A 25,042-nucleotide genomic window follows, 5' to 3' on the forward strand; every position below is an offset into this window, starting at 1 on the left:
AGGGTTGTCAACACTTTACTGCATCACGAATGGTAGCAAATTCAAACCTTGAGTTAATTTTAGGACACCCTTTGACATTAAATGAAACGATAAGTAAAGGTATCTCGAAAGGATTCAAAAATTTTTAAAATGCATAAATTTTGAAAAGACTTTGAAGTACTTAAAAAGCTTGATTCAAATCCATTTTTTATTCCTTATAAGGAAATTTTCTTTTTGAAATAAAATGACATTATAATTAATTAATTAAGTATGAAAAAAACTGAATCTAGGATTTGCATTCTATCCTATTAAAGCCGATGTTTTTAGAACAGACAATTTCGAAAGCTTCATATTCTGCGTCTCCCAACAATGAAAGTTAGTTGTCTTTATTTTCGTTTTCATTTGGCTGTTGTCCAGTGTTATGTTTTATTTCTGTCATCCCCTCCCCCTCCGTTCCCCCACTGTCATTGACGAGGGAGAGTTTTGTATTTCATTTCAGTTAAAAGGGCGTCAAGCGTTGACTTTTTATTTCGTTTATGTTTATAGATTCACAGCTGAGTATATTCAAACTTCAGTAATTGTTATAACGACGTAAAAATTATACTGACCTTTATTTACTCTATAAATCAGAAAAAATGGAATCATGGATTTCTATTCAACTGCAAAATGAAACCATTTCTTACGTGATAAATATGAAATGATTTCTTTCCTCGCCATATGCCAGAGACGAGACAATTTATTTTCTTGCGGAAGAAAGTGGTGTAGATTTGTTTGACAGGATTTTTCAAATTTAATAAGAGTAAAAACATTTGTTACTTGCCTCGCGGAATACGATACTGTTATTTTAATGATTTAGTAAGCATTTCGATAGTACTGTTGCTTTTATAAGTCCTTTTTTGGAATTATAGGAATCCTTATCCTTCATATATATCCTTTTTTGGAAGTAATGTTAAAATGATCCGATTCCGAATTGCATGCCGGATCTATCTTTTAATATGGATATCTAAAACTGCGGGAATAAAAATTATATCACTTTTTGTTAAAAATAATTTTATGACATGCAATTAATAATTAAATAAATATTGTATTCATTATAATTTTTGTTGTTGTTGTTTTAAGCATTTTCAGAAGTAATGCATCTTCCAATATTAGCATCAAAGTTCGTTGAAGCATTTTATAAACTATAAACTATGCAATTAACAAGCAAATTTCTTCAACAATATTCTGAGAAATGTCTGTAAGTAGCACAATCTTGTCTTAAAGACCAAGAAATCCGAAAATAAAAATTATTTGCTCAATTCTGCCAGACACAGATAAGTGACTAACACCCGTTTGTCAATGGTTTTTTTCTATTTTGCTGTTTAAAAGTACAAAAAGAAAATAACGTATAAAAAGTTTGTGAAATATTTTATTGAAAGTTAAGAAATTACTTCGCTTGCTAATTCCCAAACTAATTCATTAATTTTATGCTTTCATGCATAATCTTAACGAATTGCGTACAGCGCTGTGCACGCTTAACGCGCTCCCAGAGCCTGCATATTTTTGAACACTCTAGAAGCAGGTTTCGAAAGCAGTAGAATGCATATATGCACATTGCTTTTGGTATTATATTTACATAAAGTATTCTTAAATATTACTATATATGTACATGTATACATGTATTTATTATTTAAGATTTTTTTTTTTTTTTTACACATTTTAACTATTATTTATTTCACAGGAATAATGCTTTAGAGTGTAATATTTGGTAAAGCATAGTCCCTTGTGCAAAAGTGTTCGGCACGATTTACAGCAGTGTCTTGTTTTAAGACATTAAGGACCGCTCACGAATTTTCTCGTATTTCGCGTCCCATCCGTAAAGGACCGCTCACGAGTTTTTTCGTGTTTCCCTTCCCATCTGTTATTTCTTCATAAATAACATAATGATTTTTGAATGTACAAGTTTGCTCAAAAACGTATTGCCCTAGGCTTATGTCTTATGGATTTCTTTGCAGTTCTTGATGTGTTAAATATTTGCCTCTGGTTGGTTATGCATCGATTTAGCCGGGGGGGGGGGATGAAAACGAGATATCTCGTGACCCGGCCACAATGTTCGACCTGCTAAAAATGGGAAATCTCGTGGCCCATACGCAATGTGTTAACTACTCTTGAGCAACCAAAAAAATTTATATTCGTTTTCCAAAATCACTTTAGCATTAGCATTGTTTGAAAAGCGATTGCGCAAAGATTGCTAAGGCAAATTTACAGAACAAAATATAAAACGAAGACAAAAATGACAATTCCCTTCTCCGAAGAGAATTCTTTGTTAAAATAGAACCGAAACAAACACAAGGATAAGTGGGTGGGTAACATAATTAAGTTATTAACTATACTTAGCATATAAATAATATTTTTTACTCTCAATTATACCAGGAGAAAGTATTGTAATAATTAAAAAATCGAACTTGGGAATTTGATAAATTTCTTCGTTTTAGTCTTGAGCTTGGGAAACCCATTGTTGCTATTACGTCCTTCTGTAAACATAACTCAACAATGCTTTGAACTAGACAGATGAAATTTGGTATGTCAAACCTTCCATCAAATCCTATGAGTAATCCTTTTACAGGCTGTCTTGTTGTCCGAATATTCGAGAATAGGATAATTATAAAGTGAAAATAACTGATAGATAAAAAATGCCATACAAATTTAGCATCTAAAGTGTAGAGCCTTATGTTTTCAGCCAAATGTGTCAAAGGGTTGACTGTCAGTTGGTGTGTACTTTTGCGTGCATGTAGACGCGATAGCTCAAAAAATGCAACGGCTCAAATAAATAAAATGTGATCTTGCTACAAAAACTGAAGTTTTGCATAAAGTTTTGGTGTTTGCATATTCCATTTTCTTTATTATACTGCGAAGAGCCACAGTGGTGTGGAGTAAGGTCTCTGCTTCAGAACCAGAGCATTTCAATTTCGAGGCCCGATTCCACTAAAAGACCGTTGTGTAAGCGGGTCTGTTGCATTCACTTTAAATCCGCCGGGGCCGAACGTTATCCCACTAGTGTAGTGTGGAAGTTTGGAGAGGTGGTGCCAGCTCAGGTTTCGTCCTAGTCATCTGATCGCGGTCGGTCTCAAAATAGTACTAGTGTTGATTCAAAACTAAATAAACTTCTTAATGTAACTAAACTAAACTTATTATATTGCGAAACACTATACTCATATGCGGAAGTCTTAAAATAAAACTCAGATCACTTTCGGCCTTGAATAAAACTGCCAATTTTTTGCGGGAGAGGGAGGAATAACACTTTTATTAGAAAATAAGCAAGAAAATTGAGGGAATCCTCTCCTGCTGGTTCAAAAAAGGGCTGAATGAACGATAAGGATCCACGGCGAAAGGGGAGAAAAAAATGAATTATTTCCGCTTGCAGACGAGTAGTGACGTCTGTCGAAGTCATGTCTGACACACTTAACATAAACAGTGCCACGTCCGAGCGCACAGTGCACTCTCTCTCTCTCTCTCTGTCGGAACATGATGCGGGGGAAAAAACTAATTATTATTCAAGGTAAAAGATGCGGGTATTCCGTCAAGGGATTGCAAGAAGATGTGCAACCTTAGGGTTAGCTGGTATCACTATTCTCAAGATACGTGTTACCCAAAACCGCAACTGTTTTATTCAGATTTGGCCTACTAATGGTCTTCTTCCAATTAAAGTGTATATTTTAAGAGCTTTCATTGAAAAGGGGATTTCGTGTAAAAATTTTGAAATCGCCAAATTATTTGGCAGATTTACATATTTCGGTTTCTTCAATAAATGATGTAAATACTTTACTTTTAAGAATTTACTAGCCAAATGTGGCAAGCAGGTGGTTATCCAAACATATCGGTTGGATTTAATTTCACTTAAATCTTTTCTGCAAACTTCATGATATTCTATCATAATCTATCCACAAACTACTTTTAAGCATTAAGTGGCCTTGTATATGCTGTATTCATAAGATACGTGAATTTTTTTAATGGAGCGTGGATACGTGAATTTTTTTAATGGATTTAATTTTTCATGACATCTTTGTGCTAATAATAACCTAATTGTCGGTTCGTCTATCAAGCGATGCTGTAGCCTCACTTTTTTTTTTTTAATTCGCCATGCAAAGTACATAGATATTAAAAAGAATCCTTCTTCTATAGCTTTCAACAATAGAAGTAAACCACGCTATTAAATATTTGACGAAACAATGAAAATGGCTTGAATCTCAGGGCAACTATTAGTGTTGAAAATTCGCAGTTTTTTTTTAATTGTGAGAATTCAGAAAAAATTTGCATGGAAAATGTGTGTCATTGGAAGATGATTTTTAAACATTTTATTAAAATGTAAAAGTTTTTTTTTTTGTTCTGCAATATTTTCGGATGTCATAATGGGAAAAAATGCTTTATTTTTAATGAAGTAAAATTTTAAACGAATTTGCAAGAAACTCATTCCAAGATGCGCATTCTTACCCTCCTAAGTATATGTGCGCCTAATTCGGCGACTCCAGGTTGAGTGATATAGTCTTTAGAGTGCCAACGCATATACACATAAACATTTATCTTATTTGCAGAGAACTGCTTTGGAGGTCACTTATTGGCCAGAATTTATAGATGCTAAGTATTTTAATTAAATATTTTGCATAGCTTAGTTTTAATAATTTTCTAAGCAAAATATTTCTAAATTTCCAATTTTGTTAGACATATAACTCATGCTATTATAGAAAACTTACACCATTTTCTTCATTTGCTAATTTTCTATCAATATCTCAGTATACCTAGTAATATAATATGAAACAGCAGCAGTGTTTAAAACTGGAAGCGTTTCAATACATCTTTTTAACCATTGTTCGATTATCGATGTAAAATTTTATAGTAGTATAATTTTTTTTAATGTAAGCATGCCTTTTATTAAAACCTATTCAACACAGAAAAATAAACCGCATCTGCATATCTTGACTATCAGCAATCAAGCAAAAAAGCTGCCTTGAAATATTAGTAGGAAGAATTAAAAACGGTTTAAGTTTCCTTTCGACAATGATATATATTGTACAAAATATCCTTAAAATATTTTTTTATTTATAACAAATAAAGAAAATTATACTTTAAAAAATTGAAATCATTAAAAAGATGGTTCATGAAATTTTAAAGCGATATTAAAATTATTTTCGTGCAGTATTATTTTTGGAAATTACGGTGAAAAAACTTTAAAATTTAGACTAATTTTTAATTATTTAAAATTTGCATTATATAAAGTTGCACGCTTCCACCTTCCAAAGTAAGTATATGCCAAGTTTCATACCCTGATCTGTAGATAGCCAAATCACACACACATATATCTTTCTTATTAATAGAAAATAAATATTTTCACCATTATAAATAGCATGACATTTTGAAACTAGTTTCTTTTTCTGAAATTCTCAGGTGGTGTCACTCGAAACAAGTGAAAATTTAATTAATTGTTTAATTGATAATCAAAATATTATTGAAATGCTAGAACTCTATATTTTTAGAAGTGCATCCTCGGTGACGATACAAAGTGTGCGAAATTTTAGAATTTCAGCACAGAGTGAAAAATTGATTACAAAATTTCATCACTGCGGTTATGAATAATGCTTTTTTTAGTTGAAGAATTTAACTTTTAACTGGGGAGGTGAAATTTTAGAACTCAACTGGAAAGGAGCGGTCAACGAGACAGCATTTCATTTACACTCAAATTAAGTTTTCTAATGAATGTATTAGTATGAAAAACTGCCAATATATTTTGAAGATATTTTTCTTGATATATAGATAAGTTTTAGAAATTTTTCAAAAAATATCAGCATTGAAAAAAGTAAATGCATTGGAACATATATTTTCTTCTCAAATTAAATGCTACAATAAATAATATTCTTGAAAAAATATATTACTTTTTACTTTTAAATCACATTTATTTTTGCAGTATACGAAGGTACATAGAAGACAATATAATTTAAAATTCAACAATTATATGAAAAATAAAAAAATTCTTCCCTTCTTTTATTGGCTTGTGTGACTTTCATAGAACGGGTTTCTGGGCATTTTAAACATACAGGTTAAGAACTAGTATAAAAATCAACCTATAAATTCTCTCTATATATATCTCTCTTGGTATATTAATATATTTTATAAATTTTTCAAAATACATTATCACTAGAAAAATTAATTATGTTTGAACATACATTTCAGAATCAGTTGAATGCGAACTTTCATCGAAAAGTTCTTCTGTACAATTCACCTTATCACTAAAATTACTTTCTGCTTCATTTAAAAGTGTCTGGAGCACTGCTTCATAATAGGATCAGTAAATTGGATGATATTTCGGGGCTCAAGTTTTAGCGCTATCTGCTAAGCCTTGTTTATCACTGGGACACTAACAGGGAGGTGCGGTCTTAGAGACCGCGCTCAAAGAAATAGCTGAATTATTTTAAAAAGCATCCGTTGAAAAAATGCACGTGTATTGAAGGTCACAAAACAGGAAGCTACAGGGTCAATCCATTCAATTGAGCTAAAAATAGAATAGGAGTGACCGAAAATCCATCGCTAGCGGTCTCACAGACAGCACGTCCCCAGTTAAGGGTCAATCTACTTTTGTCGAGCAAAGATGATATTGTAAGTATCTAAAAAAATATGTTAAAATTTGATTTCCGTTTAGGCCTCATTTTTTTGTTGAGAAAATAAGGTATAATCACTAAAAATATTTTTAGAAATTAGAGTTAAAATATATGACATTTCAAGACAGATGAACAGAGAGAATAAGCTTGTTCGTTGTTATAAATGTGATGATAATCAATAACTTTAATATCATTGTACAAAATTTTAACACTTTCGTTGGAAATTTCTTTATCGAATATCTCCCATAAATTCGAATTATTATAAAAACAACTTTATTATATGAAACAAATTCCTCGTATGATATTGTATATTCTTATAAGCACGACGACAATGGCTCGTGTGAAGGGCCTAGTATAGATCTTAATGCTACTTAACTTGAATCAGATATATCAAATTCAAGAAATTTTAAAGAAATGATTTCCTATGGTAAACGTCTCACGTGTGGCTCATCTACTTTGATTTTCTAACATAATGGCGCATTTTTTTACTGACTTTCTTAGCATCAGAAAAAAGTTCAATAACCATTTTATTCTTTTTTTTGTTTGCTTGTTTGTTTGGTCAACTGCATCCAAAATTTGACTCAGATCTGCACATCTGATATACGGACAACACAATGAATTTCATTTGTATAGGTTGCCGATATGTTGTGTTATTACACTCAAATGCATATGAATAGAAGGAACGGACAGACAGTTACCCTTTGCAGAAATTTGATACAGATCTGCAACTTTACCTATAAAAATGTGTGCTAAATTTCGTGTTCCTAACTCTTTGGGGTTTTTTTATTTATGTTGTCATCTAGATAAATTTGAATAGAAAAAATTCCTACCAAATTTGACTCTTTACCAAATATCATCCAGCAAACTAATTGGGCTTTTAAAGTATAACGTGTTCACAAACATATAAAATCCAAAAATTGCTTCCTTTTTTTTTAGATTCAGCGAGATTTTAAAAATAAAGATTCACTAAAGTCTCGAGGTCTAATTTTTTTTCACAGTTGCAGTACTTTCTCTTTATGTTCCTCGTATTCAAGAAAGTAAAACTGAAGAAAATTCATTGGCTATCAACTATGTTAGGATCACTCACATTCTCCCCCCCCCCATTTGTTTCTTTACAAAACTGTCTATGATCATCAACAAACAAAAGATGTGAAAAAATTCCCCCAAACTTCCCCCGGCCCAGTTCGTTTGCACTATCTATTGAACCATGTGAACTACCACAATCTCAAAATATCTTCAAAGTACCAAGCACAAGTAATTATCCATCTCAAGGACTTGTTAATTTTAGATCCTTTTCTCTTTTCTTTCCACCATTTGAGCCGAAGATTCGGTCACATCAACTATTGAACTAAAGCAAGAAGGGTTCCAGAAGTGCTGCCGAGCCATAAAGTGTTGGTTTTCCTCGCCAACGTCATCTAGGAAAGAAAGGGGGAAAACAAAAGAAAGAAAAACACAAAACAAAACACCGAGGCTCTGTTGAATCATATTCAGAACAACAGCAACTGGTGTCTTCGGAAAAGACACAGCTAGTTCCAGCTGGCTGTTGGCCAAAGGCGTCAAAGCAAAGCACATAGCGAAGCTTAATCGTAGCACAGAGAAAATTATCATCGCTAGAATCTTTACTAGAGACAATAGATCAGCCCTTATCTCAAAAACTTAAGCCATGTTGATCCATTTAACGAATAGAGTAATTACTTAGATTGGCCAAGCTTTCCAACGTTGGAAATGGCTGACTGTTAGTGGTGTTAACGCTGTTAAATAACACTGTTACTGACCTTTTTATTTTTAAAAAAATTGGAATTTGCCGTCGTGAATTTCAAATTATCTTGTGTCGATATTCGCTTTTTATCTGGAACATCTTTGGATACTCACCAAGAAGATCGTCATAATAATTTCTATTCCAGAAATTCACGATTTTTTTCATTTGTGAGAGAACAAAACAATTAACTAGATAGAATAATTGAGATCCTAATTTGAGGAAATTTTTTTATTCATGTTCAAGAGAAAGAAAAAATGTGCACTATTGGCGCTAACTATAATTCTTTTAGTGTCTGACGAATATTGATAGACTTACCAATCACAATTGCAATATTCCAGCTATATTAACAATTCTTCTGGAAAATTATTTGCACTATATTTTACACTTTTTTTATCATTTGAAATATTACAATAACATGAAATTTGCCATTGAGTGGTAACCATCAGAACAACGAAATGAAGTTATCTTACACCGTGCCCAACTCCACAGTACTTTTAGTTGTATAATATGTTAGAATATAACCGCAAACATTGTACTATGTCTCCAACAAAAACTTAAAAGTTATCATGAGCTAAAATGAAGTGTTTAACATGACATTTTTAGTGAATAATTATTATTCAAAAAATAACTGCCTGTGAAATTTAGTAATTCTTGGTCAAAGAATTTATCCTGCATTGATTATAAAGCATTTAAACAATTTTTGTATCCCCATGCTGAATTTTCGTTAGTCAATATTTATTGATTGCATCCAAATTATGAACATCAGCATGGTATATCGCTTAAAAGATCATTTATTCCTTACAGCACTGGGCGATTTCAGTAGAAAAGGAGAATAGATACTCTTTAACCTGTTACAAAGGGGAAAAGTTTCATCTAAGTGAATCTTGGGGCCATAACTTGAAAATCTATATTTTCTGATTTTTCGCACTATAATTATAAAAAAAAATCCGGTATGGTTTTATTATTTGAATGATATCTGTATGAAATTTCAGATTAAAATAGACTTAATGATTTGGACCATAAAAAGGGAAATAGTCTGTACATGATTCAGAAACTTTCGAAATAAAATAATGAATTTGATTTTTTGCTTCAAATTTTGGTTTCTGTAGATCGATAATGGTGCTTTTAATATGCACATTCGGTTTTCTTTACTATACTAAGAAACATAAAATGCACTTGAGCGGTAAGTAAAAATCTAAGAACTTGAACAGTTTTACGTTACAAAGGTCCACAATCCTGTTAGGCGATGGGAATAGTTTAGTTCAGTTTAATTATATTAACTTCCCATTTTAAAGCAACACTAGGGCTACTTTGAGGCGGACCTAGTAATTTTGAACCACGGTCAGATGATGAGGACGACACTTGAGCTGGCACTCCCCTCTCCAAACTTACACATCACACCAACGGGAGGGCGTTTGGCCCCGACGTATTTAACGTGCACCAGATCCTCTTACGCGACGGTCCTTCGGTGGAATCGGGTCTCGAACCTGAAACCCTCCAGTTCCGAAGTCGAGACCTTATTACCAAGACATTGCGGTCAGCGGCGATGGGGATAATGCCTTTATTCAGGTGTATGCAATCAAGTTTCGGTGTGAACCTCTCACGCTGATTTGAATATTAATACCATATTAATTGATCATCAAAAATCTTCATCTCATCTCAAAGATATCTCATGAATATTATAGTTCATTCCTGTTAGAACTTAGTTGTAACAGAAAAAAGATCATGTGTCACAATTTCTGTTGTTAAAGAATACCGAACATTTAGATTTGAAATATTAAAGTACTGAATGCAAAATTTTTCTATTGTGAATTCCATTCTGAAAAAAAGCTGTCATGTGCTTGCTGAGCAATGTCACTTTTTTTTTCTTTACAGAATTATACCAAATTACCCTGACCTTTCACTCGGAGGTTACACTGAAGAAATTAGCTCACTTTGTCACCTGTCTTTCCAGAAACACTGCTCGCTGTTGTTCTGTTTATGTTTGAAGAGCACCCGATGCTTTGTTTAGTTCGTTTGTCTTCCATTTTGCTGCCTGTTGGATGGTGGGCGAAAAAAAAATGTCATTAGTAAAAACTCGGGGAGTTGCAAAATTAACTCCAGTCTCTTTCGTAGCAAAAATTTTAGTAAAAAGCTTCATAACTCAACACGTACAATAATTTTGAATTTTTAGAAAAAATTTATGTTAATGTAACTTATGTAACATTTTGCATTATTCTTATGTGATTTGAATTAATGCATCTGCTGAATGTGGATATATTACTTAAAAGTTGATTTTAAATTAATAAATAATATAGTGAAAATATTTATTGGCTATCCTGTAGCAACTAGAATTTGGGAGGATTAAAAATTGGTTAATATATTTTACGTGTCCATAAATTAATTTTTAAACAGCACCATAATGTAAAATCACATTTTAACCTCCCAAGACTATGTTGTAAGGAGAGTAAAAACCTTTGATAAGTTCTTCGAGGGACCATCTAGTCCAAAAAGGGTGGCAATAGTGGAAAATTGAAATATTCGTGTCTTTATAATATCTTTACGCCTGAAGGTAGAAATATAAATTAAATTAGTGCCACATTCAGACGAACAACTTGAGTGCTAAGAGTTTTTCAATAGCTGCAAGTGCATAGTAATTAGGACTGAAAATTGATTTTCAATCTCTAGTTCCGACTATTTTTAACATGATTTGTATTGCCACAAATTAATAAAAATTTGTGAAATTTAATTGAATAAAAATTCATTCGTTTACATTATTTCCTTAATTTGAAAATGTTTAAAAGCACATGGACAAAAGCTTAAGTTTCAATAAAAGTAATTCAATAAAAATAAAGAACATACTTTGAACATATTCCCGTGCATTGTCCGACGAATTCAATCGTATATCAAAGAACAAACCTTTAAAGCAAGTTCACTTTCAGTCATCAAGACATTTCGTCTCTTAAAATTCTGATCCAAAAAATTGTTGTTCATAAGGACTTTCTATAAATCTCTCTTGGTTTATTGAAATTTTTTGATATTTTCTAACTATAATTCTCTGGTATTAGGGGATGACAGACTTTGCTGCTAAAAATTCCAACAACAACAATAAAGAATAGGAATATTTGTTGAAAGCATTATTTAAAAATTGTCAGCTTAGGAAAGCTCAGTAGCTGCGCGTGCTTTAGTTCATTTGAATGTATTTAATTATAAATTTTTAATCCAGTGATGCAGATCATTTCAAATATTTACTTTCCAATAAATGCTTAATCATGCGATGTCAATAAAACCATTATCTACAGTCGCTTCAATAGGTAGTTCATGGTTTCTGCTTATTGATTGAAAAGAATATGAAAATATTAATTTGTATTATAAAGAATTTAACTTTACCTTTCAGCTTGCCGAGAGAATTTTTAAAAAACTTGCCGATAAAAGGATTTTTTATTGTTATATAATGAAACCTCGCATAACGAACAAAACAAAATGTTAAAAAAAATGACTCATTAATGAACGATGTTTAGCAGAACAAATGGCGAGGAAGCATGTTAGATAGGCCTATATCGGACTGCATTGAGAGTTTTTTTAAAGAAAATATCTATATAGAAGAAGTTTTGATGGATAGCGCTGATGCACTCGACTTCTAGGTCGTGTCTGTGAAACCTTAATCGACGAGATTTTGTCTCTAGCTATAATCACGAGCTATGACATCGATGGACAGGATAGCAACGACATAGATGGGTTGCACATCAAAATATTATCTTTATATTAACTGATTCATTAATTTTCTTAATTTTCAAAAGCGCATTCATTAAAATTTTCCGTATGCTTTGCAAAATTTATAAGCAGAATGAAAGAAATCATTTCAGCATTTTGTATTTAAACAGGATCTATTAAAACGTCTAAGCGCTTCATTTTTTATATAATATATTATGTTATTCAAATTGAATTTTAATGTCAGATTTAAACTACATACAAATAAAAAAATCCTTTAATAAAAATATTTCTTGTGGTTTTGACCAACTTTTAGATTCATTTTGTGTTCTTTTTATTTTCATCATCCGTAGGATTTGTAACTGTCATCATTATTTCAAATCGCAGGATTTCTAATTTTTTAACAGCATTTTAAATTAACAAATTGAGTTTACGAACTTCTGCTAAATCATCATGTTATATAAACAAAAAGTACAGCTACAAAAAGAATAAATGTTGCCCTATTTTTCAGTAGAATAAAATTTTCCCTTACAAAAGTTTTCCAAATAAATAGCATAGAGAAGAAAGCCTTTTTTAAACACTACCAAATCCTTACAAGCCATTGAACCGTACTGACAGATAAATAGCAGTTGAAAACCGTTGAGTAGCTTACCTGAGCTAATGGAGAAAAAAGTTATTTTCTTTCTACGACTTTCTCATATATTTACATATAAGGATGCCGATCATAACAAGATCAAATATTATTTTGATCAAACGCTAAAAAACTAAAAGTTTTCTACTGATTTCAATAAAAATTCTCCAAGAGATTCCAAATGTCTTTTTCACTAACAGTTTATCAATACCGTGTTTTGGTTTCAATTTTCAATAGTTTTTTTAATTTTAACTATTTTATTATTGTTAAAGCTAAAATGCATAAATTATTATAAATGTCTCGAAATGCTGAAATCTTATGTGTAGAATAAAAATAAAATGATTTAAGTTAATTGATTTACGAAAATCTCCAAAATTATTAAAACAATATAATGGCAAAAAAAAACCATACAAGTGTACTCCAGTTCATTAGTATAGCACAGCAGAAAGTCAATGAAAAATCGATCATGATATTCCGTCTTTAGAAATGCAAAACAAATTAAATTAAGAATTTTATATTCTAAAGGAGAAAGTAAATTGTATATTTTCCATCTACTTCGATAGTCGTGTTATTTTTTTTTTCTTAATAATTTTCAAATTTTTTATTTTTAATCACAAATGTGATAGCCTTACTATAAATAATTATATTAAATAATTTGTCAGTAGACGTTATAAGTAAAAATTATTAATATATATTAATTTGAGAGGCAACACACAGGGAAATATATAAAGCAATAAAAAAATGCATGTAATATTCTCAATCAAACAAATGGTAAATGAAATGAAAGAAATCTTCATATGAATCATTTTTAGTGGTTTTTCTTCATACTAATATGAATCTCATGTATGAATTTTTAAAAAAATTACTACCAATTTTATCTAAAATATAATACAAATATGCACTTTTGATGGAAGATCTACATAGTCAATTTCGTAGAATTAGTACTATTCGATTTTGAATCAACAGCGAACACTCACACACAAATGAACAAAAATGCGGAATTCGTTTTTAAGAAAAACTTAAGCCTAATAAACTGAAATTCGGCGAAAGTTTGTGATCAAATTCTGCAATCTTTTCTCTCTATATATATTTTTAAGAGTAAATATTTGTGAAATGTTAAATAAGAATGTGACAATTGTAGAATTAATGATTCGATATAGATTATTAAAGTATTCCATTATTTCGTTTCATTACAAATTTAAATTTATTAGAAATGATTGAAGCGAAACGAACTCATTGGTCACATAAATCTTCACTGATAATATACAATAACTCCATAAAAATTATTATTACTACGGCATAATATATTTATATATCTTATTATAATATAAAAGTTTCTCTGCAAGAATATAATTGAATGATATGAATTTAAAATGCTTTATTCTTTGGTTCTGAACATTTTCTTTCGGTTAAATCGATTTTTAATCATAAAATTTTAAAAATAGTACACAGTGCTTATGTATGAATTTATGGTTATTATATGTATGAGCTATGCACGGAATTTTAAAAATTTGGGAACTCTTACTCCAAAGGAAAAATTTAGCATGAACCAATCACATTTCTTTGTTACAGCATATGGAATCAGAAATGCAGATTCTGAAATAAAAACCTTTTACCATCAAAATTCTGCAGATGGCGCAGGTTGAAAAACTTAACGACTTTTAATGTAATAAAGCTCGCCAATTTCATATAGGTGGTGCCATTTCATGCAGATCAAAGCGCAATTGTGTGAAAGAATTGGATTTCCATATAAGTCATATTATAACTTAGGGACTCTACTTTCTTGCCCCCCCACCACCACCGCAAAGATTATCCAAATGAGCCAATGTTGTATATGTTAAATATACAACTTAAATAGATTTATAAAGAGTTCCATATCCGAATGACTTTAGGCCTCATCAAATCTAAATCCAGCATTGGGAGAGGATAAACACGTCTGCGGAAATAAATAAATAAATAAAAAGAGAAGGGAATATCTTAACGATGCGAGCTAATAAAAGTGTCTACATTAAAATGCTGGGTGTCCCACAAGCTTACAGAGTTTAATACTTGATGTATAACATATAGGTAATTAGAGTATAACGCTATATTCAGGGATCCCACACATTATGCATCAAAATACTCATCTTAACGTGTTCTATCTGAATCTTTAAATATTAAACGATGCATACTTTGTGGGCACCCTGTAAAAATAATAGAAAAGCAATTTCTAACTCGAAACTCTGATACTGCTAAATTCTTACACTCAAAATCTCCAAAATGTGTCTAAGAAAATGATAAATATAGTTGGGGGGAAAAATTGAGGACATTTTTTATTTATTTATTTATTTTGCATCATGTCGTGTTGCTAAAGATATGGATCTCTCAATATGAATTACATAGAAAAAATGTTTTTCTTAATATTAAACTATTAAAGAAAATCTTATTTTTTGCAGGCGCTTTATATCTGTGCCAATGAACGACAGAAGGCGTGACAAACATCCCACATCAATAGCTTTCTCCTTCGAAAATATTCAACCCTTCCAAAACAACATTCCCATCGCAGTCGCTTTAAAATCGCGGTGCATAACAAAGCCTCGCATAAAACGTCGGTAATGTCGGAAAAGAAAAGGGTAGGTCTTGCAAAACAAGCAAACGAAATGGAAATAAAAAACAGGGGGAAGAAGAGAGGAGGGGGATAGGCTGCGACACAGAAGCAACTGGTGTCGTCCAACTGGAGTCGTTCCAAAGGCAGCAAATTCGCGCGAGAGGAGTTAGAGACGGAGCAAAAACTAAAAATACAGTCGGTGTACAGTGAGGCGCGTGCGGGACATGACGATGCGCGAGGATCCGATGAGGACTGCGGAGGACAAGTCTTCGCCGACCCATCGAGAGGATGATCCCGAGAACGGTAAGAGCACCCCCTCTCTTTCTGTTCGAAACTTGTCGATTGAATCATCGCATATCCCCTTCCCTCCCCTTATGGTGCAAGGTCAAGGTGCCAGGTGGATTCTGTGATGACTGTCTTCCTAACAATATCATTGGTGGAACCGACGATGACACTGAAACAATTCTGGATAGATGATGGATTTTACCTTGAAAACAATTGTTTTGTCTCTGCTGATGAAGCGATATTTGCATCATCAATGGTGATATGCAAGATGAAATTTCGATGAATATTTCATGTCGATGAACAGCTAAATAGGATATTCATGCTTCTATCATCATTTTCTGAATTCTTTATCGTTTATCATAGCATGTAGGGATTGCAATACCGGACCAAAATTTCAATACCGGTATTCGGTATTTTTTAGATCTTAATACCGTGATACCGGTTTTAATACCGGTATTAGAAATTTTAGAAAAAGAAAGAAAACAAAGGCGTTTCTTTGTTTTATTTTCTAGTTTCATTAGAAAGGGTAAATATCAGGAAAAATAATTTGTAACTTATAAATTATAACAGTATATAAAGAATCACAAAAAAGTAAAGGAACAACTTATTTATTTAAATCACAAAAAATTGTAAATATCACTATTCAGTCTGTGGTACTAATACAAATTTTTGAAATGTGTTCTTAAAAAACATAATGCATCAATTGTACTGTCATTAAGCCTGAAAAGCAATTTTTGCAAAAATTACTAGCTGTTGAAAACGCTCTTTCGGCATCTACGATAGTTAGTGGCACTGATAGCAATGCGCGATATACTTTTCTCAAGTATTTACCTCTAAATCCCCCATCTTCAAATAAATCAATTTCTTATCGGATGGTTTTGGATATAGTTGATTTCTGTATTGTATTTTGGTTCGTTGAAATTTTCTTATTTATCGTTAATTCTATTTTTTGTTCAAGAGACAATTCCTTTTCACTATCGACATTAGTGTCGTCATAATCTTCGATAACTGAACCGAATTCTTTTGAATGTGGATAGGTTTGTGGGTAAAATATTTTAAGAAAATTTACTATAAACTTAATCAGATTTGAATTGGTTATTTTCTTTTCATCTTTTTCATTTTCATTTTTAAAATCATTATAATTATGTAAATATCATAAGATATTTTCTATTTCGATATGCCTTTCTTCTGTGCGATTTTTTCAATGTAATATATAATCTTCAGATAATGATGTGTGCTGTTAGGAGTAAACGGTTTCCAACGTGTTTTAAAATCTAATATTAACATATATTCTGTTTGATTTTCAGTTAGTATGTATTTTAGTAATATGTCATCTTTTTTAGGGGAACGTTTAAATATCTTAACAATTTTTCGAACTTTATATATTATAGGAAGCAATTCTTGATGGGTTAATATTTCATCCTCATTAGGAATATCTTCTTCAACAATTACATTGTCATTATCTTCATTGTCAATATCACTTTCACTCAAACTCTTTTCAAAGTTGGTATCCGAAGTTTCTATATCCACAGTATTTGGATTCTTCTGTTTATTTTTTTGGTATAATACATCTATTACTCTTAACTGAATTGCATGAGCATAGCACAATTGCTGATTTGCACCAATCAACTTTCCAACATTTTTCATAACTGTTGTTCCATCAGTCATTATGGATACAATTCCTTCTTTCAGGGATAATCCATGTTTCTCTAATTTAGATTTAAGCAATTAATTAAGCCATTAATTAGTTAATTCATTTCGCCCATTAGGGAGACATAAATACAAAAACGTATACTATTTTGTTATGTTGGCAATCCCTGAACATATAGTGGAGACAATTTAAAAAATTTCTAGTAAATACCGAAAAACCGGTATTTAAACTTGCGAATACCGGTATTACAAAATTGTACAAATGGCTCAAAATACCGGTATTCGGTATTCCGGTATACCGGTATTGCAATCCCTAATAGCATGTGATCGCTTTAATTCCCATTAGCACTTAATGGATATGTGACATTCATTTCTAATTAGCTCTTGTTGGTGATCGATTCCATTGGGGTTGACGATTATATTTGCATTCATTCTCCTATGCGATCAAATATCATTCTGAAAAATCACGTTTTTATTAGGATTCTTATGTATGATGAATTTTTCCTTCTGATAAAATGATTTGAAGGCTATCTTGAAAACAGCCCTCTTGAGTTTTCCAATCCTACGACTTGAATAATTAGTTGCAATAAGCAAGCTAAAATGTAGATGATTATTTTAATCTAAACCATTAGCTAAAAGGATCACGAATGTATACTTGTTTCTACGTGTATTTCGATCTAGTGCTAATTTTTTTGCATGTTATCTGTTCTATTTTTGTGGTATACTGTTCAATTCATTTAATTATAAATAATATCAATCAGCAATTAGTAACTTTTGTCTGAACGATACATTCTTGTCTGCTTATCAACAACATATTTTATTTTGATTAGAGGTTCTTAATTACCTATTTTTTTCATCCTAGTAAAATTATTTATGATTCTCCCACACACCATTGATTTGACATATTCTTAGAGATTATTGAAGTATAGTGTTTCAATACTTTAGATGGCATATCTTAAATGAGCAATGTGGTTTGATGGTGGTTAAAATATTGTTCTACATTATTTAAACAATATCATCAGTTTCGCTAATGCAAAATTGCTTATCCAGTATTGTTTTAGATTGGAAGGCGTTTTGTTAAGTTACTCTTATCTCTTGCTTATAAACATTTCCCTGTATTCTTTACAGCTTGGATTATTAAAATTTATATAGAAATAATTGCTCTTTGGATATGTTTTATATGGAAGCGAGCACACGGTGATTAGCGTTCATATTCTGATTACCTTCAATTTCAAATAATTCCATTCTCTATAATCTAATAATTCCATTCTCTTACATGCGATTGATTTTGCATTTAAATAAAATTGCATGCACATGGTATTGCATATAAAATTCAAGTTTCGATAAATATATTTTAATCATAGGTACCTAGATTTACTGCATAAATCTATTTGTATGCCCTGGTATCGACAAATAGTATGCTTTTGTCAGATAAATTATATAAAAAAATCATTTTAGTTTCGAAAGATATCATGAAAGTATTACATTCTAATAGGCTTTATTAATAATCAAGTCGTTTTTATCGGTAGCTTTCATAGATCGCAAAAACAATACTGCAGGCATGTAAACAGAATATTTGATGTCAGTTATACCGTTGATTATATTAATATCATAATTTTTAGTCGGATAATTAACGCGTATATGAGATAAATTACATTGTGAATAACACTTTTACGAAACTTATTTTCTTTTGATTCGCAATTCTATTCAAAACATCGATTAAACTTTCATAAGAGCTCATTTCGATCGATTTTTCCTTCTCTACATTTTCCATTAGAAATTTGATTACGATAGACATTTTCAGCTTTCAAATGTAAAATATTAAATAAAAAAATCTATAAAGTTTCAACGCTTTGAAAAATGCAATAACCCTTTCATTTATAAATATGTAATATTGCTGTATTTTGAATTTAAAACTGTTGAGAATCTTGAGAAAATATTCTTTTATGATTTTTATATCGTTTACAATAAATATACATTAGTTGTGATATGCAAAGTCGCGCATATAATGTTATGCACATCACCAGTTATAGGTTATTTTTGTTTAGCATGTTTATGCGACACATTTTGTTATATCGAAGCCTAAATCGTCAAAGTATCGCCTAAAATATTAATAACAAATTTATTTATTGTTTCATAAGGCAATGGGCAAATATTCCATGTATGTAATGTTCTTGTTCCGATTGCAGAGAAAAACGGCATTCGAAATTCCGTAATGGTGCTAGAATAATTACCATTCCTTATATCAGAACTATTCTAAATAAAAAAATTGTTTAAAAAAATCTGAAATTTTCGAACTATACTATTTATTCTATTTTATAAGAATGCATGTTTTGAATGAAGAAGAATTTTAAATATAAATTCCATAATGAAACAGTTATCAAAGAAATGTGAAACTCTCTCTATTTATATAAATCTATAAATTTAAAAACAATTTTGGAAGAAAATACACGGTAAGCAACAAAAACTTACACATATTTTTTTTAAATATTTCAAAATTGAATTTCTGATAAAAAAAATTTTAATTCTTTTGAACAATATAAATATGATTCAAGGTCAACATCCATAAAATTATATTTAACATAATTACAGATAAAAGTAATATATCTTATCCACCAGAAATTATCACCAAACTGAAGAATAGAGACTTTAGATAATGAATAAGTCAAAATAATTATAATCAATAAATAATTTCAGCCATTGTTCTGAAATGATTCTGGAATTTCATTATGATTCTAAAAGTGGACGAAAAATTCGGATAAAAGTTTTAATGACTTAGATTTATATCCAAAATTAAAAAGGAATTAAAAGCTTCAAAATTTAAGACATGTTGATTTAAAAAAATTTTTTTGTATTAAATATTAATTTTTTCTGAGGGTTTTTTTTTTGTTTTGTTTTACTTAGTTCATTTTTGTCATTATATATTTAAGATAAAGTCATTCTATATGATCTTATCATATATGATAAAACCATTCTTTATCATATATTAAGATAAAATTTTCTTCTGTACTAATCTGAATGATTAGTATTTAATCAATATGAGCATATTAAAAAAATAGGTTTATAATAAACCTGAATGCGCCTGAAATTTTTTTATTTGGATTAAGTGTGTTTATTTATTCTGCGTGTTTGTCGAAATGTAAAGTAATGAATGTACCTCATTGCCGTAATAGTGCTTATTTTTAATGGAAAACCAAGGATAAATATGAATTAATAATTGAATTCGCTAAAAATAAATTCTAGGCTTTCATTACATTTTCCAGTCGACAACTGGATTGTATATATACTTGTTTGATTGCAAATATACCGCCAATCTTTTATATTATAACTAACGTCAAGAATAATCGTGCATCAAATCGTTAATGTGAGATTAATTCCCAACACCGAGATGCCGGATACCGAAGCTGAGTGCTCAACCATCAAGCAGTTGCAGGGATTCTGAAGCTGAGTTCTCAGCCATAACGCAACTGCAGCCTTTACCTTTAAAGATAATCATTTTGAATATTTGAGAAAAGTTCGTTTTTCACTTTTTTATGTTTTCGTATACGAAGTTTAAAAAGTGAAAATATTGTAATTGTCAAAAAATTCGAATTCGAAATTTTGACGAATTTTCACTCTCCGGAACTCTCTAAATCCATAAAACACATTTTTGGAATTATGAGTTATTCTATTCCTGTTTTTGAATACAATAATTCAAAAATGATTTGAGCTCGATGGTTGAAATTTGGTATACGGTCTTGATCCCAAATTTGTTAATTTTTGTCAAATTTTGTGCAAATTGTATTTACAGGAAATCTGCCAGATTCTTCGAGAACAGGTGAATACCATAAATACAAAATGTAAAGGACTAAACAAATTTGCAATCAAACTCGTCAAGGAATCTCCCTCCTGCTAAGGTGTATTTTTACAACTATGTAAATATGAAAACTCAAAAAGGCAATGATTTAGATTAACTAAAATTTGATATATGATTTTATGACTACAATGATAGTTCTGTGTCAAATTATTCTTTCAATAGGTTGAAAAAAAGATAAAAGATGTTAAAAATGCATATTATTTTTTCTGGTACTTGTATAAAAATTCCATTGCAGCGATTCATCGTCAAAGATTCATACGCCAACAGGCTTTTTCGTAACTATTGTTCGTCAACGGTATGTGGTTAATAATGCCCAATATTTATTAGAGATTATGAGAGAAAGTTCTTTTTTTGGAGGGGGAGGGTGCATTCCTGCCGGATTTTTATTTGTCTACTTACAAATCACACAAAAATGGAAGTACTGTATTCAACGAATTAATTTTACGAATCTCAACATTTCATTCTCCCCGGTACGCAAAAAACATTTTTGGAATTTTGTTAGTATCTGAATGAATAGGATAAATCAAAAATGGGAAAATCTGGATTATCAAAATTTGGCGTGTGACATTGTACATCCATAATGTGAATTTTGTGTCAAATTTTGTATGAAATGTGTCCTGGGAAAATATATCTGCCTGTCTACATACGGACACAATTACCCAAAAACACGAGTCTAGTTCGTTGATGGATGGTTCAAATTTGGCATTCGGCCTAAAACATAAGGGCAACTATTTATATAAGTTAGGTATATAGTTTTATAACTAGAATTTTAGATCGATATCCAATTTTTCTAATTGTCCTTCAATTTGTTTATTGGGTACTGATTAGTTTTTAGGTTAGTTTAGTTATATGAACATCCCACTTTAAAGAAACACTAAGACTATTTTAGAACGGACCTAGTAATTTTTAACCGCGGTCAGATGTCGAGGATGACCCTGCAGAAGCAGGTTAATTAAATAACAAACCATATTGAATAATTATTCAAAAGAACGGGGGAAAAGGCATTCCTATTGGGTTTTTGTTTTTATTTTCAATTAAGACGTATCTGGAAAATGTTATGAATGGGAACTGCTTGTAAAAAATAACTTTTTATTTATTTATTACGCATTTATAAGACAAAGATAAGGGGACAAAAGAATGATGTACACACATGTCGGATTCGCGTATAACTTCCTAAGTGAATTTTATTTAATACGAGGCAAGTGCTAAGAAAACAGCTATTTGGAAGAAAGGTAATAAAAAGTCCAGTTGTAACATATATATGCAAAAGAGTACGCATTAAAATTGTTACACAAATTGAGACTGTTTCGATAATAGCTTCATCTAATGCACTCATTTGATCAACTATAGACCACCTATATTTTTCTTAGTTAAAATTCTCTCATAGTAAGTTAATATATATATTTTTATTCTTTAACTTGTATCTAGAATAGTTTCATAACTAAAATTATTGTCTTGAAAAATTAAATTGATTTTTGAGAAGGGCCGAGATGATCTATTAAACTTGTAATTATCGTTTGTTTTTCCATTGTATCTAGACCTGAGTAATCAGCTCCTTTAATAGTATTTTCTTAGCATATTTGCCAGATTATTGTCAGTCCGCTCTTTGTTATGCAAGTTCAAAAGCTCAAGGTCGCCATTATCCAATCGCTCGAGCTCATTGTTCACAAGCATTCATTATCCAATCGCTTTGACTTGCTCAAAATTGTGACAATTTATTCTATTGCATGAGTGATCTGATCTATGGAAGGTATTTTTTCCTGTTCATTTTTGAAAAAGGATCAGATAGCTTTTCACTTTATTTCTACTTATAGCCCAGCGGTCACATCTATTCCTGTAAGCGACTTAAATAAGCACACTAAAAGGCTTCTTTATTCCAAATTGCAAGCTCAGTGGGACCTTGAAATTAACAATAAACTACATGCTATTAAACCTTATGTACAACCGTGGTCTTCATTACCTAATCGGAAAGCAGACACAGTATTAACCCGTTTACGTATTGGTCATACGAGATTCACCCATCTCCACTTGTTGCTAGGTGAACAACCACCTCTATGTTCACAGTGTGACTGTCAAATGTCTGTTAAACATATATTGTCAGAATGTCCAAATTTCAATGCTCAACGTTTGCACTTCTTTCAAAATACGAATACTCCATTACATTTCTTACTTGGTAAGACACCACATGTTCAAATTTTTGCATTTTTGAAATCAATAGGTTTTTATCCACATATTTAAGTTTTCTTCATCTTTCTCAAGTTTTCATTTTTTTTGTTTGTTTTGTTTTTGTTTTGTTTTGTTTTTATAGCTGAAATTTTATAATTTAATCTTGAAAAATACAGTTTGGCGCAGCATAGCCAACATCATGGCTCTTGTGCCAATAAAATCCGCAAAATCCAAAATCCAAATCTACTTATAGCGTTTATTTCATAATTTTATACTTGCATTATATTCTAAAACTTTTTATGTCAACTAGATGGCTCGCCAAGATTGATGGTTGCTGAAATGTTCAAATGAATTCCTTTTCGTTTCATTGTTTCCTCAATAAAATACATTCAATTTTGATATAGATGCAGAAAATATTTTCAGAAGCCTTATATTGATTTATTTATTTTGTGCTGTGGCATCTTCTTCATTTTCTATCTTCTCAACTAAAATTTGAGCTTTCATTTGAAATCGGAACAATTAAACTTCAACTATTATGAACTTTCCTGCTGAAAGCATTTCAAAGTTCAAAGACATATTTTAAAAATCTTTTACCATTACTTACTTGTAAAATCATAGTTGTAAGTCCAACAAAATTTCAAAAAGTTTTTAAAGGCATATTTTATTAAGAATCTATTCATCATGAGAAAATAAACTGTGTCATCGTACTTCACCATCCATAATGGAAGAAATATACCAGATGAAATATTTGTGGCATGAGTGAAAATGAATTGTGTTTCTTTACAGCAATGAAATGTATTAAAAATATTTTTAAAATTTTATTGAAAATTGACAAAAAAACCCTTTACAGCAATTAAATTAGTAACATCCTAATTGCTTGAATTTTAAGATGTAAAATTCATTTTTGAGCTGTAATAGTTTCGAAGATTTTTAGGAGAGGGGAGGGGAGACTTCAAAATTTTAAATTAAAATATTAAAAAAAATGCTTCTTAGTGTGCATTCTCAATCTCCAAATTGCCTCTGCAATAAATTTGGTAGCTTTAAGTTTGGCGGTCTCTAGAGCGCCAACATTCACATTACCTCTATTATTAGTAGCGATGCAAAATATTCGTAACTTAAAAAAAAAAAAAAAAAGTGAGAAACCACGTAATTTTGAATTTATGAAAATAACGGTAGCATAAGTCGATATATTACTGTATTATTATAGCGTGTTGAATCGCACAAAGTATTCTCAATAATATGTAAAAATAATACTTCTCATTATATTTATTCTCATGAAATTTGTAGATTCGTTTTTGTTTATAAACCGCGATGTGCCATTCCCTAACTCTTAATAGTTTTATTATACATTTTTTCTTGTTAAATAATAAATATTTAAGAGTTTGATCAAAATGCCTTTATATATACTAAATGCTATTTTAAGAGGCTTAATACATGCTCAATAAGATGTCAAAATGCATTCCTGAGCCTATAGAATTCAGGATAATACTTAAATTATTGAATGCAACAACTTTTTCATTTGTTTTTCTAAATATTCCATCATATCTCTTCCTTCAGATTTTTATCTGTTTTAGAATCCTTATTTTCGTTTCAGTTCTTGTTTGCTTTAAAAAGTTATACTTCAAACTGACGAAAGTTAACTTCTATCAAATGTTAAAGGAAATCCACTCGTATGATGTTTATCTGTCTGTTAGTACGAGTGCAGGTAAACACGATATTTGCTAAGTGAAAAATTCGACATACAGCTGTAGCATCTAAACTGTAAATTCGTATCGAATTTTGAATCAGATCTGTCAATGATTTCGCTGTC

At 30.7% G+C, this 25,042-nt stretch overlaps 1 protein-coding gene across 1 annotated transcript in view; it reads left to right on the plus strand.

Annotated features, from left to right (window-relative positions):
• The first annotated feature begins 15,288 nt into the window (after window positions 1-15,288).
• The window catches only part of LOC129965701 (potassium channel subfamily K member 4-like), a 104,571-nt gene continuing 94,817 nt past the window's right edge, over window positions 15,289-25,042 (plus strand). The window contains exon 1 of the mRNA XM_056079812.1: window positions 15,289-15,578. Within this exon, the coding sequence (XP_055935787.1) occupies window positions 15,564-15,578 (15 nt within the window). The 5' untranslated portion in view covers window positions 15,289-15,563. The remainder of the gene's footprint in view (window positions 15,579-25,042) is intronic.

This window comes from Argiope bruennichi, chromosome 4, assembly GCF_947563725.1.
Source record: "Argiope bruennichi chromosome 4, qqArgBrue1.1, whole genome shotgun sequence".
NCBI lineage: Eukaryota > Metazoa > Arthropoda > Arachnida > Araneae > Araneidae > Argiope > Argiope bruennichi.